Source organism: Falco rusticolus, chromosome 9 (assembly GCF_015220075.1).
Source record: "Falco rusticolus isolate bFalRus1 chromosome 9, bFalRus1.pri, whole genome shotgun sequence".
NCBI lineage: Eukaryota > Metazoa > Chordata > Aves > Falconiformes > Falconidae > Falco > Falco rusticolus.
The window spans coordinates 11188332-11211723 of record NC_051195.1 but is presented as its reverse complement, the minus strand read 5'-3'; the positions used below and the strand labels follow the sequence as shown (position 1 = coordinate 11211723).

Sequence of the window (23392 nt, the reverse complement as noted above, 5' to 3'; positions counted from 1 at the left end):
CCGCAGCGTGTCCGCGGAGCGCCAGCGGCACCCTCCGGCCGCAGCGCCGCCGGCGGCCCTGCGAGAAAATACCAACGAAATACGCCAAGAAACACCGAAGCCAGCTTCTTAACACGCTGAGAAATACCGAAGGAGGAGAAATCCTCCTTACCGTTCAAAAGTCAAGTTCCCCGAGCTGGATGCTTCGCTGCCACGAGGCAGGCTTCTGCTCGGAAGGAATCGGTCCGGCAGCCTCACGTCTGCTAGGGAAAGACCAAGATAACGTTAGTGTCATCGAGCTTCGGGATTCATACAGGCGCTGAATCAATTATTTCACTTGCAAAATTATTTCAAGGATTTTTGAATACCGGACGCTAACGCAACAAGCAGCCGGCTCGGTCAGAGGCGGCCGTCTGCCGAGGAGCTTGTCAGCGCGGAGAAGCTGGAGCCCGACCTTTGGGAGACCGCCGCCGTATGCTGGAGCCTTAATGCTGGAGCCCGACCTTTGGGAGACCACCGCCGTAATTAAAAACGTAACCTGTAACCGGAATGCACCCAACGATTTAATCTTTAAACTAACCGGGGAGGAGCTGTGCGTTGCCGCCGGCCCCACCCCTGTGAGGGCGGTGACTGACCCGCGGCCCCGCCCCCCGCCCAATCGGGTGCCTCCTAACAGCGATGTGGAGGTCGCGGCGCGGTCGCGAGCGGCGTTGCTTAGCAACCCACCGCGTTCCGGGGCGGCCGCTGCGGGCGGGGAGCCGGCGCAGAGGTGCCCGGTAGGCCGCGGGCGGGCGGGCTGCTGCCGTCCCGGGGCTGTGGGGGCTTCTATCAGGGAGCGGCGCTGCGCTCTGAGGGAAGGCGAGCGGGGGGGCGCGGCCGGCCACAGCGCAGGCCAGGTGGTTACCGCAGCGCGCAGCACCAGAGGTGGGGTGGCGGCGGCAGCGGGTCCTAGTGACGGCCCTCGGAGCACCGGGTGCGGCAGGGGGACGCGCCGGGTCTGGCAGGAGCCGGAACAGCGCTGCGGGAGTGGGACTGAGGAACAGGCCTGCCCAGCGCGGAGCTCAGGGAAGGGGTAAGGGCCCGGCCTGTGCTTGAGTGGAGCCCGGGGGCAGAGGGCGTGGGTGGGGGCTGCAGGTGGAAGGGGTCGGGGCTGGGGCCGCTGGGGGCTGCCGGTGCCGCAGGGCCGCTGTGAGCGCGGAGGGCCAGCGCCGGGCGGACCTGCCCCCGGGCCCTTCGACGGCAAACGGAGGGTGTTTGAGCGTTGCAGACATCGGGCTTCAGCTATGCGATGTGTTTACTGGCGTCGGGGTAGTAAAGTCTTGCATGTACGCACAGAGATTTGTGCCTTCGGGAACGGGATGGAGCGATTGCTTCAGGCCCTGGTCTTGCATGCATATCCTAATGCATAGTTTCGTTAGTTCAAACTAAAATCTGACCTTAATCGTTTGCAGAACTACTTGGCCATTCTTCAGATAATCTGTACAGAAGTTTTCTATATCCTGTTGTGGTTTTGAGGGGGTTTTGCCATTATGCTAACCTGGCATCGCCAGCCTATTTCCAAGCAGTTTCTGAATTAGATGTGCCCAAAGAAGAAGGGACTTCTTATAGCATTTTTTTCTGTAATGCTTCATATAACTGAGCTGTCACTGGAGCTTTTTAAGAGCTACACCAATTTTAAATTTAAATAACTTTTTAATCTTAATTGCTAGATTAATAAAAAGAGTAATGTTGTATTTGATATTTGGTCTCTAAAGCAGTAATTCTTAAAACCCTTAGTTTAATTTTGACCTTGGTGGCTAATGTCTGTCTGTCTGTTGTTAGTAGGTGTGAATGGAGTCACAGTATCTGAAGAGATGCCTGGGGAGTTGCTTGAAAAAGGGACTGGCAGAGGTGGTAGAGCATCGGCCAGCAGATCCAATAGAGTATCTGGCACACTGGATTTACAATTACAGAAGAATTTTAGATGAAGAAAAAAAGGTGGATCCATCTTGGGGGAATAAAAATTCATGGTGATATAACTCATGCTATTTAGTTTCTCTTTATTTTTTAATTGATATTACTTCTGAAACAGAGAATGTTGGAGAGGACTGAACTGGAACAAGAACGGGAGGCGGCCCTGGTAGAAGTCGAAATATTAAGAAAAATGAAGGAAGAAGAGCTAATGATCCAGCGGAAACTTGAAGAACAATGTCAGGTTAATAATAGTTAATAATAGATAATTATAGATAGTGTATTGTGGAGTGGCATCTGGTACCTCAGTATATATCTCTAATCTCTGTATAATGATTTTGATAGAGGGTAACATAAAACAAGTATTTTAATCTCACTTTTTAAAATAATAACTGAAATACTAGTCAGCAGTAAAAAACTAGTCAGAAGTAAAACTTCAAACTCTGCAATAAAATATGAAGGAGCCTAAGATAAACAACCAGTCTGAGACTGACACAAGTAATAGCTTTAAGTAGACTCTCTTCTGTAGGTAGTTATGAACAAGAGCTGCTGCAAATAAAGCTAGAAACAGTTGCAAAAATTTGTGGCCTGCTAGGAGGCCTGGGAGCAATAACCAATCATTGTCTCCAGCTGCTTCGGTGTGATACCTGTGATGCAAAAGAAGGTAATGAGGATGTATGTGTAATTAGTGTCCTTAAAGCAGCTGGGAATCAATGAATGAAGATTGCATATTTAAGCAGTATGTATCAGATAGCCTGCTCCAGTGAGATGCCTTTTCCTTTCCTTAGCTACCTGAGCATTCTGTTGGCATGAAGATCTTTGAATACTATACTTTATGGACTTTAAATATAAGAAATACAGATAACATCTGTGTTTCTAGTGATTCTTTATAAAAGGAGTCATGTGAATTTGACCACGTGTGTGACAGCCTTGGTGGTGTTTGTGCTAATGTTGGTATTATCTGAGTGGATTTTTTAACATGGCTGACTTTCACAACGTTAAATTCGAAGGTGTAACTAAATCTGTGCTGATCTTGTCGAGCCCAGTTCTAGTGTACAACACATTCACTCTGTTTCACTTGTACTTTTTAAATTTGGAGTTTACTAACTTGCAGACCAAAAGTTATGTGCTTAAGGATTTCATGAGTCATTCAAAATAGCAAATGGAAACAAGAATATTAGATCGTGTCTAGAGGTAATTGACAGAGAATTAAATGAATTATTTCATGTAAACTACAGGAAAGATGTTCAACAATACTCACATTAGACGCATTTTTTTAACCTAACTCACAGTTTTGGGTATGTTCATGTTTTCAGACATGTTTTGATTGTGTGTACCAAAAGGGAATGTGAAAACTACTTACTACAGTGTGACTGTATCTGTTGTAACTGCCTACGAAATGCTACAGCAAACAGTATCTCTAGGCCCCGGGACTGTTGAATGTGAACACTTAGATTATGCAGTTTCTGAAGTTTTGATGTAATAGGACTTAAGCTCACAAAGAATAAACACTTTGTATTAGATATTTCCAATTGGAAGTACTAAAGGTTGCTGCTGATGATTAATGTTAATGACATTGCTTACCAATCTTTCTGTAGATGTGATTCTATATGGATTCATCTGTCTGTGCTAGATACTACGTGAAGTATCAAAGAGCTTAATCCAAAGCATAGAACATAATGAATATAGACTGATAAAGAACATGGGGAATGAGACAATATCTTAAGTGTGTGCACTAACTTCGGTTGTCTGTTTCTTTTTCCTCTTGGTAGTAAAGCCTTTCTATCCACGCAAGTCCAAAACCTATGAAAATGTTGAATCTGATGATATGGAAAGGGCTTTATGTTATTGGCATTGCAGTTACGTTTTATGCTTCCTTTTTATTTTATGTAAGATTTCAGTCATTAAATACATTGTAAGAGATGGGGTGGGGAAGGTGAATGTGGGTTGGGGTTTTTTGCCTTCTAATTTGTCATTTCTTAAACTGACTGCAGGGCCAGTTGGAACAAGAACGTGAGGAGTTGGAACTGCAGAATGAAGATGACAAAATGCTGTTTCAGCAGGAAGATCAAGAGGTTTAAGCCAAAGCTTAGTCAGTGGTTTGAAAATACTGTTAATCAGCCGTCTTTTTCCAGATGCAGGCACTAAATAACATGGGCAGAAGCCCATGAGTGTTGAACTAACACATAATTATTATTTTTTAAAAAGTGAAAAAGGACTAAGAATGTCTAATACCTTGCTTCCATTCTGAGTTTTATACTTGAATTTTGGTCTGTCATATTAGGCTTATTTTATTTATATTCAGAATAGAGCATAAATTCATTGCAAAATTGAGCGTAAGGGTAGCTTAGCTGGTGCTTTCACGTTCCTTGGTGATATTTATGAGAAAATGTAACTTGAGCATGCCTAATTTAAGTGTCTAGACAGTAATGTTTTACAACGTATCAACACAAAGTCCATTTACTGTACCTGGAAAAAGAACTGTGGTTTGGAATTGGGATAGCTCTTGATTCTGAGATCTGGTGCACAGGAATTTATACTAACAGAAGAGTGTGTATACAGATGTCCATGTGAATGTATGGTCTTTTAGTGCTATTTCAGTAAAAACCTATGCTGATAATTGGCTTTTAAATGTGACTATCTCTTAAATTTACATGCAGCACGTCATATTTTAGAGATATGTATGTTTTAGTGCACTGTTAAAATAATGACAGAACATAATTGTAGAAAGATGATGACCTGAAAGAGACAGAAAAAATGAATATGTATAAATTTAAACCAAAATTCCTGGTATTTAAAAAAACCTGGTAAAAGTAGTCTTAACGAGCATACAAAGACCATATTCACATACCAATACATTTGTATAGCACGCATCTAAAGTATTCTCTTTATATTAATATGTAATGTGCTTTTAACACATCTGAAATAGTCTTCATAAACAATTATTCACGGCGTGGAATACTTTTAACTGGAAACTGGTTTCCATTACCATAGGAAATTGGAAAGACAATAGCTGAACTTACAGATAAAGCTGGAGTGCCTAATCTGACCAGAATTGAGGAGAATGAACAGTTAGAAGTAAGTGTTCAGAAAGAACAGGGAGATTATAAATGATTGATTCTTACAGATTTGCTTTTCTGTGCAAAGGTTAAAACTGTTGCAGGTAAGACTCTGCTGGTTCGTTCTTACGGTTTTAAGGGATGGTATTTTAGCCACAACCTGCAAACTGCTGATAGCTTGTTTTCTGGTACAAGTTAAGCCCTTGTAAAAGACTGTGGTGATGGCTGACTAAATCCTCAAGATTTAAAATGTGCTTTTGTATTCAGATATGTTACAAGTGAGACTATGAATATCCTCAGAGAGGAGGCAGCCTTCCTTTGCTGTATGAACAGTCATATACAACATGTACTAAATCACAAATGATGACTTGCTTTTGAGTGACCGAAGTTATTTATATTTTTCTGGCTGGCGTGAGTTATATTTTTTGGATAGCAGAATGCACTCTTGTGCGGAGATAGGTGAGCAACCATTGAACAAATAACACCAGATACTAAAGAGACACAGTGCTTGCTACGGCTAGGACTTGCAGAGAACCAGGTTATCTGAGCCTTATGCCAACATGAATGTAGTGCTTTCAATAACACAACTACACCTCTGTACTGTGATCCTCAGGCATATTCTACACCCAGCTTTTTACTTAATTTTTTTTATTAGTCCTTTTATACTTGACAGTCCAGGGAAATGAGAGAATATGAGTCAGCCTTCATTTATTGTAAGGCATGGCAATACCTTTAACAAATGATGCCAAATATTGCAAAATCACTCAGCTTTATGGGTATTCACTGGTCATAAAGATATTCATATCTATCTGACTTTTTCCAGTATTCCAAGTGGTACAACTTGAGATTTTGATGTATTAGTTTTAGTATGTCATTATCAGAACCCTTTTTCCTTTATTAGCCTTAATAATTTGCCCACTTAATTTCTGGTATCAGTAGAGTAATTCTAGCTCAGAATTTATATTGTGATATTAATATGCTTTATGCTTAAGGTTACTTTAATAATAGTCTGTTTTATAGGTGTAAATATATTTATGAACATACTTACGACTATTCTTAGGGTCAGGTTTTCAGAGGTGGTTTTTTCACTATGGTAAATCAGATGAGTTCTCAGGGTGTTGTATAGCCCCATTTTTTATAATTTTCTGATAATTACGTATTAGAAAGTATTCTTGAGGCTTCATGCATATTTTATGCATTCTTAAATAAGTTAATTGCAAAACCAGACGTGAAAAGTACTATGTACTGCTTCACAGAAGTAAAGAATGCTGCATTTAGCTCTAGGGCCCCCAACGTAAGAAGGACCTGTTGGAGCAAGCCCAGAGGAGGCTACGCAGATGATCAGGGGGCCCAAGCACTTCTCCTGTGATGACAGGCTGAGAGAGCTGGAGCAGTTGAGCCTGGAGAAGGGAAGGCTCCGGGGACACCTTAGGGCAGCCTGCCAGTACCTAAAGGGGCCTCTAAGAAAGGTGGGGACAGACGTTTTAGTAGGGCCTGTTGTGATAGGACAAGGGAGAATGGTTTTAAACTGAAAGAGGGTAGGTTTAGACTAGATATTAGGAAGCAATTCTTCACTGTGAGGGCAGTGAGGCACTGGCACAGGCTGCCCAGAGCAGCTGGGCTCTCTAGCTTGCCCCATCCCTGGCAGTGCTCAAGGCCAGGTTGGATGGGGCTGTGAACAACCTGGTCTTATGGAAGGTGTCCCTGCCCGTGGCAGGGGGCTTGAAGCTAGACGATCTTTAAGGTCCCTTCCAACTCAAACCATTTCATGATTCTATGAAAACGAGTAATAAAGTTACCTGCTGCTGGTTATATGTGCCGTCTTCCAAGTTTTCATGCCTGAAGTCATTTAAAGTTGGATTACATTGGCCTTTGGTAATGTTATTTCAGATTTTACAGTGATATGTATGTTGAATTAAACTACAAAGAACAGATCAATAAAATTAAAATATATAGATTTGTACTCTTGAAACTGTACTGCTCTCAGAATCCTAATACTTCGTCCAGATTCGTTAGATTTTATAACAAAAGTCTGGTGATAAACTTCATGGTATTTCACTGAATGAAAGAGTTCATAATTATATTGATGGTCTGTCATGTGGGTTTTTTTCCCTCTTTTTTACTTTTTATGAAGTTCAGTTAATGCCGGTAACTGATAAAATTTCTTTTTTTATTTTGTAGAGTATAACAGATCTCATGGCAGAAGCAGAACAAGAAAGTTCCCAACTGATCTGAAAGCAGTAAATATATTTTTCTACTCATTACTTGCTGAACCTGAAGGTTAATATTTATGTATTTTATATAGAGAGCTGATTTACATACCTGTTGCTTCAGTTTCTGTGCTTTCTGAGTGCTTGTATAAAGTCTGTTAATTCTGCCATGTGATGCTTTCTTTTTGTTCTGAAACCATTGTAGCTAGCACAGCTGACTCAGGAAGAAAACTGTAATTGAAAGCAGTGAATATATTTTCTACTTATCGTGCATTGATTCTTGCAGTGTAATCATAATAATTGTAGATATAATTGAGTCAAGGTTATTTTGGAGTAGAGGCTACAATATGATAATTTGAATCAATATTAAAAGAATAAAAGATTATTGAGAAAGGATTTCTCAAGGATTTGAGCGGTTTCTAATAGAAAGAGGGAATGCTCTGCGGATTAGAAGATGGAGGGGGTTCTGCACATCAAACTAGATGCAAAAATCAAATCACAAGGTTTTCCCGTTTATCTGGAAGAGATAAATTGAACTCTGTGACTTAGTAGACAGATGTACTAAAAGATCTTCTCTGTCTTACAAATCATGAGGTGCTTCTTGTAACACTAGGTGTTTGCTGTGTATAATACCTTTTTCTGGTTATTATGTGATATTAGGTGAGTTGCAAGTGTCTGCATATCAGTTTTGATTAGCCAAGTCTTAAAGTGATTTTTCTGCATTTTTCTTGAATTTGCAGATCACAAAATTACTTCTGTGTTTTTACTGAATATCATTAGTTCTCAAAGCTTTACTTCTAAAAAAATTTGGAAGAATATTTACTTTGATCCATATTTATCTGTTAAAAATAAGTTTTATAATCCTTAAAGCTTGCATTAAGTTTTATAAGAACAAATTTCTATAATCACTGTTGTCTTGGTATAGGTTGTCAAGAATATTCTGTGTCTGTTAATTATAAATGGAAAAGACACCAGCATTAAGAAATCCTATGCGTCTTGGCTAAAACATGCCTTTCCATCTCAATGGCTTCTAATAATACAGGTTAGTCGGACAATTAACATTAAGTCGTTGCCAATATTATAGAGTAAGAATACTTTTATTACAAATTCAGTGCATAGTTAATGCATTCATTGCATCAGTTTTGGCATGGAAGAGATTTTTGTGATAATTTCTCTTTGATTTGTTTATATTATATCTAGTTTTAAGGATTTTGATGTTAAAAATATCTATATGCCCAAAAAGCAAAGGTCAACCATGTAATAAGTATTTTTCTGCTCTAAATAACTTGTTCTGTTCATGTAGCTCATACTAGGCATAATCCTAGTAACTTTTAAAAAGACAAGCATAAGCACTATTGGTTTTTAGTATAGTAATACATCATTTTGCCCTCAAAAATAATAAAATATGTTTATTTAACAAGTCCTGTTGCCCTCTTTATTGCTACATTGCTTTTTGGATGCTGTTAATTGGCACATCTTATATGAACATCCTTAATGTCAAAAGAGAAAAATTTCGCTTTCCAAGTATAAATGTGCAGAAATGTTTGTGTAACTTCTTAAGCAATGAGAAATGGAACTACTTTTGTGACTAGGTGGTCAGGCTTTGCTGTCTACATTCATTCTGCATTGGTATAGGTTTGTGATTTCCATGACAGTCAAGAACCTTTTCTGTGGAGTGAATATGCCCTTGTGGCTGATATTCCAGTAAACTGATTTTGTCACATTTTATGGTTTTATCTATTAGTAATAGTTGAAATAGCATTTTAAGATACTACAGATGTAATTACACCTGTTAACACTGTATGCACAGCAGGTTCTTGTGCCAATCTCAAAGGGATAGAGTAACTGGATAAATAGATGGAGTTTTCTTTTGAGCCAGTATGTATAACTGATTCTTGTTATTTAGACTAAAAATTTCAAAAAGTGGTAAGTAACTTGTGTCCATCTGCGGTTTATGTCCAGTCATGTCAACTATGACAATTTCATACAGCCTTCATATTTAATCAGGAAATATGTTCGAGTTACAAGACAGTATTTTAAAGCAAAAATAATTCTTATTACTACTTCCAACATGCAGCTTTCACTTTCTATCTTGTCATAACATTTGTATCTTTCTTTGATTTTGTGTGTCCACTAGAGTGCATCCTAAATAAACACACTGGTGGCTTTGTCAGTTACAATCCAGGAAAACTACAACTTGCTGTCATTTTGTTTCAGCTCATTTTTAACTGTGACGTTTTTCTTTGTGATCCTGCAGTTTGTATTCCCCATTCTCTTTGTAGATAAGTATTGAATATTTGGATGGAAACTTTTATCAGAAAATTGCTTAGCAAGTGTCAAAATAAAATGGTGGATTCCAGTTTACCTATTTCTTTGCTGTTACGTACAGAAGACACAAGTTTTTCAAATGTTGTTTATAGAAATTTTTCAGGAGTTGTGCGTTGATCACCTTCTGTAGCTTTATAGGAATTCTTAGGCTGAATAGACAGTTCTTGGCTCAGTGCTTTAAGGTGCAAAACAGCCTGTAGGTAACTTGGAAATGTAGTTCACAGCAAAGATGACTTCTGCTTGGGTGTCTAAGCCTGGAGGGAAATTAAGGCAGCTTAAAATCATCTTTTCCTTCTCCTTCTGAACTTTAACCTTCTTTGGAGTATAGCAAGCTAGAGCTTGGAAGAGGCAAAGAACAGAAGAGAAGATACTATTTTATTGTTACCACACATGATGCAATTTCAGAAGTGTTAATACAATTTAACCTCTGCATAAAATCTAAGGTCATATATTGGAAAAAAAATGCAGTTACCTAATGCAGCTTCAGCTACAGATTACATTCCCTTCAGACACATTTTTGTGGAACAAAGAAGATGGAATTCAGAAGCAGATGATGGAAAATGTTGCTGAAAATAAGATGCTAAATACTGACAGAAGATTTATGAAATTGTCATTTTCCTTTCTTCAGAATGGGAGCAACTTATTTAGGCTGCTATCAGACCCCATGTACAGATCCTCCAAAGAATGTGCTGATAGTAAAGTGCCCGTTCACAGCTGTTCTCATTCCAGCAATAGTGAAGCATAAGGATGAAAACAGATATGAAGCCCAGAATAGGACAAAATGAATCAGATTAACTATCAGTCTGCTCACAAAGATGGAAACTCAGCTCTGCAATGTGAGAAGTTTTTTTCATGCAAGGAGAAATGTTGTAGCAAGCACATTTTAATGTTACCTTTTAACAGAACAGGCTTTATTAAGTCTGCAGCCTCTTATGATGGATGATTTTCTTTCATAGTCTAAAGGAACTAACTTATCTTTTTGTAAGCAAAAGCTTTATACAGTAATTTACCAATGGTAGTGAGTCGGATGAATTAGTCTGGATTAAATGTAAAATTGAATTCCCCTGAACTTTGCTAATGCAGTTTAGTCATATTTGAAGTCAGCTATTAATTGCTTTACTTCTGTGAAGTTTTTCCTGTACTTAAAGATAAAGAACAGTGTTTTCTATTGACTACAGCTAGAAAAGTCTAAACCTGTTACTTGCTGATAAGGACTGATCCACTTCTTAAAATGTCTTACCAGTACACTTGTTTGATTATTTTTTTTTTTTTTAACTTTTGTTTGTTTTCTGGCATTACCATTATAAACCCTCATGCGGTCTTTGTGCTTTATACTTGTCTGCTTGTTTCAATTCATGTGATGGAAGAAGCTATGTGATTATAAGCATATATAGGCATTACTGGGCTAGTAGTGGAAGAAAAGCGGAGAAGAGAGGAACGTGCCACTTAATTGAGCTGTCACAGTGTAGCAAACTTTATAAGAAGCAAGAGACAGATTCACAGAATTTGAGAGCTCTGAGATGTATATTCAACTTAAAGGCTGTGGGTCTTCCCCGTTAACCTGCACCTTGTAGAATCACTATCATAAACCAAAGTCAGCGTTTAACTTGGATCAGAGATCAGAATTGTTGTCACTTGTATGACTTTTTTTTTATTTGAAATAAGTTACTCTAGAAGGTGCTATGTCATGAAAAATTACATTTACTAGGGCCTGTGTGGAAATGCTGATTGCTTTTGGTTTATCTTTAGTTGTAGAGCTCTCACAGTCAATGGCCATTTTGAAAAAAAATATAAAAATTGTGATGACCAGTTCCTTAGGTTAGTCTTTTGACTATATGGACATGAGTTAACTGAAGAGGAGGTAAATAAATGGTTTAACAGTCCTCTTTTTTTTTTTTTTTTTAATATTAATACCAAGCATGTTTTTATTATTACCTGAAAGTAAATCCACAGGTAAATGGTCAAGTAATAAGTAGAGAAGGTTGCAGTTTGCTGCTTCTTGGTTAATCTTATTTGAGTTGTTACTTATTACAAAGGCTGTATTGATGTCTCTGTACTGATGCAGAATTATATCCTCGTTTTGCATTTGGCATAATTTAAAATTTCAGTGTACTTTAAATGACGCTGTAAAGCTTGGGTTTGATTTAGGAAAAAAAATGTATTTAGGGATGTCACATCAAAATTATCTGAATAATCTTACCCTCTCCAAGGACTATTTAGAAGTTTTAGGTATCTTTTAACAAGCTCTCCAAGGAGATTTTGCTGCTTTCTGCACGTAGTCATTCACGGATCTCAACAGAAGCTGCTATTACAAAGGACTATTATTTTTTTTCCGAAATCTTGAGAAAGTTGTGTGAAAAATATGTGATTGATGCAAGATTCCACTGCTGTTTGAGTTCAGCAATTTGTTTTCTGGACAAAAGAAATTACTTTACTCAGTGGTTCTTCTATAATTTAGACATAGTCTAGCAGATTCCAGACAAAGAAATCAGCTGCTTCTGCAGCAGGAGGAGAATGTCTGAACTTGATCAGTATCTTGGCTAGTCCAGTTTTCTTAATGAACTGAATCATTTGCAGCTCTTATAGAGCTGATTGTAGTGGGTTTGTTTTCACAAAAAATTGAAGCAAAACATTTTTTGGTGCATTGAGAAAGTAGTCTTGCAAGAACCTGAATTTTGTTCTCATTGAAGTTACTGAAACAGCTGTAATTGAAAGTTCTACCTCTGAGAAGCTGTATCCTATTTATTAAACTTTTAATATACTTAACATTAAAACATGAGAGAATCGATTGACTCAAACTACATGTAAGGAAAGATACTGCAGAAATGAAATGAGAATAATTGTTGTGGGGTGGGTGGGAGAGGGGAAACATTCAGGCAATAAATCATTCCCACTGCAGCTCCCCTTTGCTGTTTCAAGTCACATTCCTGGGAGTGTGTTGGGCTTCTCCAATCATTCTGCTTCATTTCTACTCCACCTCCTGAATGTACTTTCTTCCAGAAATGACTGGCTGCATGCAGACACACCTGTATTTGGTTCATTATTATCTTAAGCAATTGCGGTTTTGCCACTGATGTGTTTAGTAGATAAGTTTAAAAAATGCTATTTATTTAGCTGATAATAGTAACCCTGGAAACAGGATCTGTTGTTTGTTTCATTGTAAACCTAGCTGCACTGAAAAGTTACCCTTAGGCACTGACAGCTGAAAATTTCTAGGGCTGGGACTGCTGCGAAATCCTGAGACAGCTGTTCTTCAACATTTTTTGGTGGGCATACGTATCTTAAGTGGAGTCTATAGAAGAAAATGCACTACTGTTTTGTCTCTCACTTGGGCTTGAGTTAAGTGTTATTGTATTTGCTTGTATTTTAAAATTATTTAGTCAGGTTTCTCAGCAAGAATGATGATCAGTCATCCCTCTGCAACACTATTCTCTTACCTCAATAGATTGTGTTTTTTGTAGACACTGGTCTCTATATCTTTAGGATAAATGTTTTCACCACTGCTCAGGCATAGGCCACTGTTAACTCAAACAACTATTCCCCTTATCCCTTTACTTGACTCTTTAATTTTTTTTTTTTTTTTTTTCAAACTAGCACTTGGAAACTCAGCATAGTTACATGATGTACAAGTCTGTCTTAGAATGTGCACAAGCTTTCCTTGGTACAAAAACCCAGGAGAATACAGCCAGACATACATATTTCTATATACTTGGCCTGACTCTTTACGTAGAGTACTATAAAGGCAGGTTTCCTTTTTTTTTGCCACAGCTTCTTCAACTGTCTCTCCAGCAGCTACAAGTCTCACTATTCTGTGACTACAAGAAAGTTGCTACTTGTATGTGTGGGAAGCTCATGCTGCTGGGAGCAATACACCAGTATTCTTTTTCGCACTTTTTTTTAAATCCAAGAGCCATCTAACCTTTAAAAATGATCCATTGACTATTCTGTATTTTGCTTTGGTAGGGCAAATAAATTCCTAGTATTAAGTAAAAGAAAATTTTACTACTTACAGTATTTCAATGATATAAGCTGTAAAAGTGAAACTTGCAGTTTTGAACAGGTTTGAATTTTTGTGAATTCAAAATCTGGAAATGAATTTTGTGTTCTCGTTTTCTGTCAGCGTAGACAATATTTTAGTTTCTAAAGAGAGCAGGTCTGTACTTACTGGCAAGATTCCCACTTGAGTGCTGGTAAAACATTCGTGCCAGCTGCGTGGGAATATCTGTATGTCTTAAAAATAATTACACATTGGAATCACTTTGCTGACCTTGCTTCTAAAGACTTGCAGAATCCCAGTGACATATTTTTACAGTACTGCAGAGGTGGAGACGTAACAAAATAGAGCTGATCAATATAAAACTCCAAAGGCCTTGTTCTCTGACTGTTGCTGTTGGGATGCTAAGCTGTTGGTAACTGGCAAATCTTTAATAATAAACTGCAGTATAGACTTACTATTAGTTTTCTCATTAGCCTAGATTTCTAAAGATACAGAAGAGAGGACGTCTTAGAGCAGTGCTTTATGAGTGCCAGTTTCAGTACTAATTTTCAAAAGCAGGAAGTGTGGTGGACTTTCACTTCACTGTCCATACATTCTAATATGTATGGTTCAAATGCTTTTTCTTTCAAGAGTTGATAGGAATAGTTGATAGGTTTTGTTTATGGCAGGTCTGCTCTGTTCTCTGTTTTCTGGTTGACTTCTTTGCTAACTGTTGAGAGACCAAAGGCAACACTGGTGTTTAATTACAAGCAACGTGGATTGTGAAAATAAGAAAGGAGCAGTAGTAGTAATTCTGTAAGCTGTCAACCTCAGAAACAGGAAATGAGCCTCTGCCTAGGAAACGGAATCAATGATTGGTATGAATTCAGAAAATTCAGGCACTCCTGAAATCCATTAGTAGGAGAAGCTGGAAGAGGGAGAAAAGAACAACCAAGGAATGAGAAAATACTGGAGTGGAAGAAGAGATACAGCCTCAGAGCAGCTCTTGCACATGTTAAGCTATGAGCCACTACCCATGGGTACTCTTATGTAGGGTAGAGTTTAGGAAGGTAAAGAGAATACTTGGTGGTTCTGTTCTTTCCTGCATAGTAGAACTTCAGGCTTCAGTTTCCCTTTACAGGACTAAAACTGGGTCTACTTCCTTGAGATCTCATGTTACTGGTCCATTTCCTGGAGCTCTGTGATTTTTTTTTTTTTTTTTTTTTTGTGATGAGCATAACTTGAATACTTTCATTGCAGAAGTGAAAAACTTATAGATCTTAATCCTTAAGAACCAGATTTTGAATTTTATAGCCTTAATTCACACTAATACCAGATCGTATTCAGAAAGTTTTGTTAGTTTTATTCTTTTTTGCATGTTTCATTACAAGAGGGAAGGTGTGACATTCTTAGTCCTGACACTTCTTTCTCTTTGCTAAAAGTGTTCTTGTGGCTAAGGGTCAAAATGAGGTTGTTACAACTCACAAGTCCAACGTTAGTTCTTAGGCAGACCTAGTGCCACTTGGCAGAAGGGTAAAAATTTGCCCTCACAGAAAAGGCAAAGTTGTTACATATCTATTTGTAGCAGAAGTGCCTGGCTTGGTTTATCATTCTTCGGTGGTTCTTCTCTGTTTTCCAATAGAGTGAGTAGGCTGTCAGTCATGAAGAACACGGGGAATAAGAAGCCACTAGGTGCTTATGTCTTTATTACTAATAATTTTGGAAGGAACATTATAAAATTCTCTTTTCTTAAATTTTAAGCTGATAATCCTGCATGTGAATTTAAAAAAGAAATGCTTTTGGAAAGGGTATTACTTGTATTTCACTCTTATGGTAAGCATTCTGTTGGAAAAACAATGGCATAGATAACATGACTCCGTTGTGCACTTAGACGGGTATATATGAAATTTTATAACAATAGTTGTAACAAGCTCCACGATACCATCTTGAAAGTTTGGAGCCTAACTATTCTAAGCAGCTTCATCTTATCTTATTTCAAGGTATTGCCATGATTCGGTGCTTTCAAGCATCCCGTGGTGTCAAAATACTTGTTTAGTGATAAAGTAATAGGAAAAATTCCTTATGCTGTAGAGAAAGTATGTGTACAAACACATATATATTTATACATATGAAAGAAAGTTTTCAGAGACGTCTTATCCTTATTGTTTCTTTCTAGTTGGTTATGAATCAATTAATAGTGTAATAATTTTAATAATCTTTGGAAAATAAAGCTAAAACAAAGATGGCGGGGGGCATAGTGATATCCTGCACTGCAGATGTTGTGAGCTTTTGCTGACATTCCCCAGAGTTGCATCTGAACATAAAGTTACAATACTAATTCAAAACATTGCAAGGTAGCATTTCTAGAATGCTGTTTAAAACGTCAGTAGCTTGCAGTAATAGATGTTGGACTCTTATTTGCTTTGTCTTAAGAAACCAAATTTATTCACAAATTTGGAAAACATCCTGAGACTTTTTGTTTGTTTCAGGGCAAAGAATTTTAAAAAGTTTCATAATGAAACTCTGAGATTGCAACTGTGTCTGTAAGCCTGAAGATCTTTTGGTTAGACTGAAACTTTCCATTCTATATTCCATCTATGAATGGGAATCTCTAGAAATGTTTGTGTGTTCTGGTTACTGTATGCATTTTTGTCTAGTATCATTTATATACTTGTGTTGGTTGATGCTGCATACCCTTCATCCATTAGACAACGTCCCCTGTTTAGACAGATATCTAAGAATATAGTTGGCAGTGTTTTATTTCATCCTTGTTTATCTGAAACTACTAAATGACTAGTTGCAGTAAAATCTTTCAGACATAGATGAAAGATAATGATGTTTGCTGTTTGCTAATATATTTGCCCAGGTGGAGTAAGTGAAATTGCTATTTCAATGGCAGCCTTCCCTGGCTGAACCAACTGTAGGAACAGTTAGTTAGGAGGTTAGGTTGGGGGATTTCAGAAATGTGAATTTCTGAAATGTGATTGTGACCAATCAGATTTAGTTTGCAGTTTTTGCAGACCTCTGAGCACCACTAGCGTGTTTGAGCTCTGTAGCAGTGATGGTGGGAGCATTTCTGAAAAAGCTGTGAATAACCTACGGATAGGAATCATGACAAAAAGTGTTGCTGGATGTGTGTTATATATTTTTCTCCAGATAGCCATACAAGCGTAATTCTGCAGCTCACAGCATTATGCAGTCCTATTCAGTCATGCAAAATGAATGCAAAATTCTGCTATGCATTGTTTACTAGATTAGTACTGAGTGTGTAAGTAGATGTGCTTGCCTGTATCAAGCAGTTATAGTATGTAAATATTTTCTTCTGCAAATATTGGTTATTGTTTCTCATACACTATGCATACAGGGTAGACTTATGAAGGTTTTTGATCACTAAATGTTTCAGAAAAGTGATTATAGTCCTATACCACATGAAAGAAAAGTCTCTTCTGGCATTACCTATCTAGAAAAAGTCAAAAGTGCCTGAATTTAACCTAATGTTCCTTGTCAGGAAGCCAGAATTTACGAATTCCACAACTGTTCTTGCAGATAGGTTCCTGAAAACTGACTTCATGTACTAGCGTCAATATTTGTTTCAAAGTCCAAAGACCACCTGTACTGTAAACATCTGTGAAACACTGCAGCAAAAACTCTTGGGTAATGGCTGTTTAAATGCATCAGTCTGTTTCCTAAGGTACTGAGGAAATCCTAATGGTTTACATATATACACTAATAATGTCACAAGACACGTGGAAGCAGGTCATACAGATCTTCCCTAGCCAAACTGTTTTTGAGATCTAAATCTATGGCTGTAAATGGGGTTTAGTCTGGACAGGTGATCAGACCTGTCATTAACAGCAAGGAGTCCTAACTATTCTCCCCGAAAGGAACTGTGGCTGTGCGTGTATCTGATGTGTGGTCACACCCTACGCAATTGAAATTAAGGGTTTTGCTTTATTACATGTCAGATGACAGTCTTTCTCCAGCCAAACAAATGACTATCGACTGGAAAAAGCATCCAGGGGAAACGCATAGATGGCTTTCTGTAAGGTTAAAGAGAGACTGTTCCTAATCAAAGATTTTTCCGTCCCTGTCCAAGGCATAACTTTAACAATGAATGGTTTAATTTATTCAACTTAGCATAATAGCATATGAGCAAAATGCTAAATCTGTAAGTTATATACTCTTACATTTGCAAACTGAAAAAAACTTTGCTGTGTGAGACAAAGATAGAATAGGGCTCCATTCTTTCTCATCTACCCCCTCATCATTTATGGGGGACCCAGGGGATTTGTGATTCTGCTGTAACAGGACTCCACGTAAGGACGTAACACAAACAAATGCTTCTATGTTGCTCTGTAGAGCTTATAACTTAAACAGGAAAAATTGCCAAAGACTAAAGGCAGAACTAATTATATACCAGTGTGGTTTAATGCTGTTTAAATGAAGCAATAAAAAACAATCAGCGTAAGGGAAACCTTAAACTTTAACTAATCTTGCTAGTTTTCCACCATTTCTGATACAACAATGCTAATTTGTGAAGACTGATTAGAAAACAGACTTTTCTATTTGTTATTATGGAAGAAACTGAGGTGTCTATCTGAGGTGTTAAAAATGCCTGTGTTTGTAAACAGGTGTTTCGTTTAGAGCCTTAAGGAACGATCTAGAGGTTGAGACTTAATTTTCTGTTTACTCAATAAAAGTCCTAGGTCTTTAAGTTGTATTCAATTCTACCTAGATTTCCAGTTCTGTGGAAATAATGCTTCTAGTGAAATTAGTGCCAAGACTACAGCTAACTTGGGTGAAGGCAGAATTTAGCCCCTGAAGTAGCTTTAAATATTTCCTCAGAAGCAACTCAAAGTTGCTACTTCACGTATAAGGCCCTAGCACATGCTACTTCATGACACAGCCATGAGCAACCTGTTCAAGTTGGTGCTGCTTTGAGCAGAGGGTTGGACTAGAGACCATCCAGCCTCAAGGATTCCATGATTCAGTGATGTGTCAGAATAGAGAATTAGAGGTCAAACGGATGCAAAGAGGACAAGCACATGGGAGAGGAGCAAAATTATTTTCTTTGATGTTAGTAATGAAAGACTTCTTAGGGAGTGAAAGGGAAGGCAGATGGGAGACAGCAGAGGATCTCTCTGAAGCTGAAGTAACTGTGGAATAACTTACATAGATTGCACGCCAAGAAATTGCTTGAGTGGATCTGGTATTTACTCAAAAAGGTATCAGAAAACTCAGGAATGAAAGATCTGAACTGGTTATGGTTGTGTGTGGAGGTTGCAGGAGGTCCGGTACTCCAGAGAAGGAAAAAGGTGATGTGAAAGAACAAACGCTGGGTGATGAGCGCCCATCAGAATACATACTACCTCCTCTCCTCTTGCAGTCACGACAGGGTTTTTTTCTGCCCCACGGTATTTATTTTAATCTGAATGTTTATGGGCCAGTGAAATTCTACACCTGCACATTTGAGAGGCCTTGAGCTGCTCTCATTTTCAGGTAACAGAGCTGAGAGTTCTGAAGCAGGTGGGAGTTCTGTGTTAAGTTCCTGACGTTCAACCTTTATTGCTCTGACCAGTCTTGTCATTCTTTGTGCAAAAGAAACAAACCCAGCTAACATTTTCTGTATGTTAACTTTAAAAGCAAAACAAAACATCCACCTCCCCCAACCCAAAAGGTACAGACTAAATCAAGTCTTCTCACCAACAAACCAAAAAGCCCTCAAAGGCATGCCCGTGAGGCTTGCATAATTTAGTGCTTATTTCCAACTTATTTCCAAAAAGATGAACTGTAGTTAGTAACTGCAGTGTGGTGAAACAACACTATTTGTATTATATGAATTACTTCTACTAAACAGCATAAATGAAACTAGTATTAAAATTGGTTTTGTAAACACCTGGAAAACTTTTTTTTCCCCACAGGCATGAATTAGGAGTAAATTCCTTGCATGGTTTTATGAAGTGATAACAAAATAGCAGGATAAAAACTTAAACTGTTAGCCTGTTAAACAGTTAACTTTAGTAAAATAAAGTCTTACCTGATGATAAAGTTGAGATAACAAAAGAGAAGTATTTAGGAAAACACTTTCCTATGTGTTATTTGTATGCACAAAGTGTTTCTGTATATTGTTAGTTAAGCGTGTTTGAGTCCTTTAATGATAATGGAATTGTAGTTTTCAGTTACTGTGAAGTGTGTGCTCTCTGCAAAGCAAGTCCTTGTCCTTTGCGTTTGAGAGTTGTGGTGAGAGAGACAAATTACATAGCTTAAGCAATGGTTTTCCCACGACTGATTCTAGTCATGTAGAAGTGCTTCAGAGTTCTTGATACAATTTCCTCCTCACTCAAAAGAAGTCACCTGAAAGTTTCCATGGTGGTGAAATAATAAAAGTGAATGAGTCTAAACCTGTACTGAATAAGGATGGCTACTTTCTTCCTTCCCCTTCTGCTGTGATAGTTAAACCTGTATTTTCTGTAAGCCATTAGCTCAGACACATTTTCTCATTTCTACAGATACCATTCATCCATGAAGGCTCCATTCTCACTGGTTTATAAAATGAATGGGACATCAGTAGAGACAGGTAGGGTGGTGGAAAGGAGTAAGTAAAAGGAAGATAAACAAAGAAAGGGATATGTGTTTTAATCAAAAGAATATATGCAAGACAAAAAGAGGGAAGGGGAGTATAGGAGAAAATCAGATAAGGGTAGGAAAGGAGAGGATGAGCGAGTAAAACAATCAGATGAGAATATGTCATGAGAGTTTGAAGGTCAAGACAATTTATTAGTCATATCTGTCTAGAGAATCAGCAGCATCAATAGCAATCATTCATAAAATTCTTTTCTCAGTTAAATCTTTTCACATCATTATTTTCAGCGCTTTCTCAAGGCTACGATAAAACCATCCCTTCTGACAGCTGTTAAGTGTTACATGAACTAGAAGGGGGATAGTTTTGCAGGATTACTGTGAGTAAAAGTAGCAAAACTGTGGGATGTTCCAAATATGAAGACTTACAGTTAATAGATTCACTGTGTGGTTATTCCAGTGGTGAGAACGGACATTATAGTCAGTGTGAATAAATACTTAAGCAATACAGAAGGACAGTGATACTATTACATTGTGATTTTCCTGTCTTTCACCTCATTTCAAAGCACAGGAGCTGTACTGGATGAGAAGATTTTGCCATTAGGTATCTTCTGAGTAAAAGTTATAGAATGTAGTCAGAAGATGCTGGGCGATATACAAATTATAAATTGATTTGCAGAGAAACTGACTTTCTTAGGGCTCAGCCCACAAAGCTGTTGAGTACAGCAATAAAGTTAACAAAAAAATTGGAAGCCTGTTACATGACTGGTGAGTCATTATCAATAAAATGGAATAGGGAGAAACACTGATATCAATCATTATTTTAAAATGGAATAGGGAGAAACACTGATATCAATCATTATTTTATCATCCTCTTTTTTTTTTTTTTTTTTTTTTTTTTTTGATAGGCAGAAGGTATGTGCCAGAAAGACATGATGGTAGAGCACTATCTTAAGTTTTTACAAATATTTAACAAGTCAAATTGTCTGGGAAGAAAAGCCAAATTAAACATTACCTAACCCTACAGTGGTTTAGAGTTGGTCGCAGGTGTCCTAGAAGAGAACATGCTGAGATGCTTCATGGACATAAAGCAAATGTGTTGCTCTTGATAGTAAAACCACAACTGGAAGCTGTTCAGGCTGGAGTTTTTACACAAGCTATGTGAAATGCAGCTGTGCAGCATTTCTAGAACACTATTACCAGAGAGGCTATTTTAATGAAGGGTGACCCTCCAAAGTTCTCAAGGACCAATGCATTTCACTCACCAGAAGTGAGTCCAAAAAGGGGACTGTAACTCATTAATCTTGTATGACAAATAACTTGCGCTCTACAGCATTTTAAGAACTTGTGCTTTTTTGGTTTTATATGGGATAAGAGGACTATGTGAGACGCTTGCTTCTGCATTCTGTTTAAGTGTTACCTTAAAAACAAAAATGCAGATTCCCAAAATGCAATTTCTGTCCTGAAGTGGCACTGAAAACCAAGAGAAAGCAAAACCAGAAGCCAGAGAGAATGGAACTCACAAACGGACAATGTTCAATCTTTTCTGCTTTTTTTGGGAGGATTGTTTGTGGAATTAGAATGAAAACTCTTATGTGTATAAAAAGAGGTTTTGTCAGACGTGTTTCATGTATTCCAATCCTGTCTTCCGGTGCTTACATAAAGAAAAAGCATTTGCATTTAAGAATGGATGCTTATTACTGGTGTTACTTTACTTTAAAAGTTAATATAATTTTTGAATGTTACCCATTTAACTACGGTTAGTATCATGAGTTACTCTTTGGTCTTCTGTTTTTCTTACAAATTCTATTTATTTTTTTTACTGGTGTTAATGCATAATTTATTCAGACTGGAATAGAATGTTCGTGTCATAGGGTGATGACAGTTTACTCCAGAGGAAGCTATGTCTCATAATGTGTATCTGATGTGTGAATTCTGCATTTTTAAGTACAACTAGTGCTTTTCATCCTATGAAATGAATTCTGTACAGCAGAAGACCAAGAAAATGTCCTTGAAGTTAACACTTCCATGTCAATGATAATTAGAGAGGGGCCAATACTACAGCAAATAACTGCTGAACATTCACAGGCATTGGTTATTGTTTTCAGGAATGTAGGTGGAAAGTGAAAATTCTAATGAATTCTTACTTAAATATGTAACAGTGGAGAAATTAGACTCCAAGGGGCTGTATAAAGTGATCTTTGAAAAGAATACTGACCAAGGTTTTGAAGTAAACTAAGTCAGTTTTTAAACTGATGAGTTCTAAGGATTTCATTGCTGTCAAAATTGCAAGGGCTGTTGAACAAGCAGTGTGTTGCTCATTATAATCCAAGTATCAGATGCACTTTGAATGATTAAGAGAGTATGATTCAGTGTTTGTTGAAGTAAAGGGAAATTTTTATTTTGGTAGACCAATGATTTGGTCTGAGACTGAGACTAGGATGGTTTCTTTAAAGCAATTAAGAATAATTACATTATTTTATAATGGTGCAGTAATGCTGGGCATTTTCTGGATCTGCCCCATGGGTATGTTTACTTTTTTTTTAATGTATGCGAACTTAAAGACATGTATACCCACAAAATGCCATCTGTCTTCATACCTGTCATACCATCTTCATATTCCAGACACGAGCCATCTGACTAGAAGTAATTTTCAGTAGCAAAACAAGTGCTGAGTACTCAGATGTGGCAGTCATTGTATTTCTAAGGGTTATGGAATATAATATGAGAATACGATACAAAAAGAATTAAGATGGATCTGAATTAGTAGGAGAGAGGACAGAGGAAAAGAAAAGCAAAGGCTGAAGGGAGAGGTCTGCATCTGAATGAGAAGCACTCATCACGCTAGATCTTATCAGATGTTTCGTCTCTCAAATGTGCGTGAAGAATGAATGGAAATGAAAAAAAAATATTTCAGGAGAGAACTGTACTTTTCAGGAGATGAAAAAGTAACATGAAAATGCAGTTACAGGATGCACAGTAAACTTCTTCCAGTCTCTGCTAGGAAAGACATGCATTTACATATTTTTAATCTATCCTTGTAAAACCACAACACGCAGTTGGAAGCACACCATAGATCCCAGAATTAGGGGAGAGACAAACTGAAGAAGCAGCTGACCTGAACTGTCACCAGTATTCCTGCGTTACTTCGTGCTCAGCTGAGTTGCTAAGATAACCAGTCTTGCACAGGTTGAATGCAGAATGTTTCCAAGAACTGAGTTAATTAGTGAAATATCCTAAAGTTAACTAACTCCCCTGCCAAGAAATGGGCTCTTCCATTTTCCTCACATGATTATCTAGGCACTTTCACT

At 37.9% G+C, this 23392-nt stretch overlaps 1 protein-coding gene and 1 long non-coding RNA gene across 17 annotated transcripts; one reads left to right on the top strand and one right to left on the bottom strand.

Moving 5' to 3' along the window:
• Positions 1-85: 85 nt before the first annotated feature.
• On the top strand, positions 86-9391 carry DYDC1 (DPY30 domain containing 1). 16 transcript variants are annotated; one of them, XM_037400214.1, is made up of 6 exons: positions 86-500; positions 1804-1956; positions 2051-2173; positions 3924-4004; positions 4924-5007; positions 7170-9391. In XM_037400214.1, the coding sequence occupies exons 2-6, from the start codon at positions 1810-1812 to the stop codon at positions 7221-7223; spliced, it is 489 nt and encodes a 162-aa protein (XP_037256111.1). In that variant the 5' UTR covers positions 86-500; positions 1804-1809; the 3' UTR covers positions 7224-9391. The 16 variants fall into 16 exon arrangements, 15 of the variants coding, with proteins under 15 accessions (XP_037256111.1, XP_037256110.1, XP_037256103.1 ...); XM_037400213.1 differs by having other exon boundaries at positions 1801-1956; XM_037400206.1 differs by having other exon boundaries at positions 86-512.
• LOC119153586 lies at positions 7346-23311 on the bottom strand. The gene is made up of 3 exons (XR_005106168.1): positions 23200-23311; positions 9564-9780; positions 7346-7429 (listed from the first exon to the last, which is right to left on the bottom strand). It is a non-coding gene; the product is annotated as an uncharacterized LOC119153586 (long non-coding RNA).
• Positions 23312-23392: the final 81 nt, after the last annotated feature.

Excerpts from the sequence above, each read along its gene's own strand:
- DYDC1 (XM_037400214.1), top strand. The coding sequence starts at position 1,810 with ATGGAGTCACAGTATCTGAAGAGATGCCTGGGGAGTTGCTTGAAAAAG. Across the intron at positions 1,957-2,050 it reads TTTTAGATGAAGAAAAAAAG|AGAATGTTGGAGAGGACTGA; the intron begins GTGGATCCATCT and ends CTTCTGAAACAG. Across the intron at positions 4,005-4,923 it reads TTCAGCAGGAAGATCAAGAG|GAAATTGGAAAGACAATAGC; the intron begins GTTTAAGCCAAA and ends CCATTACCATAG.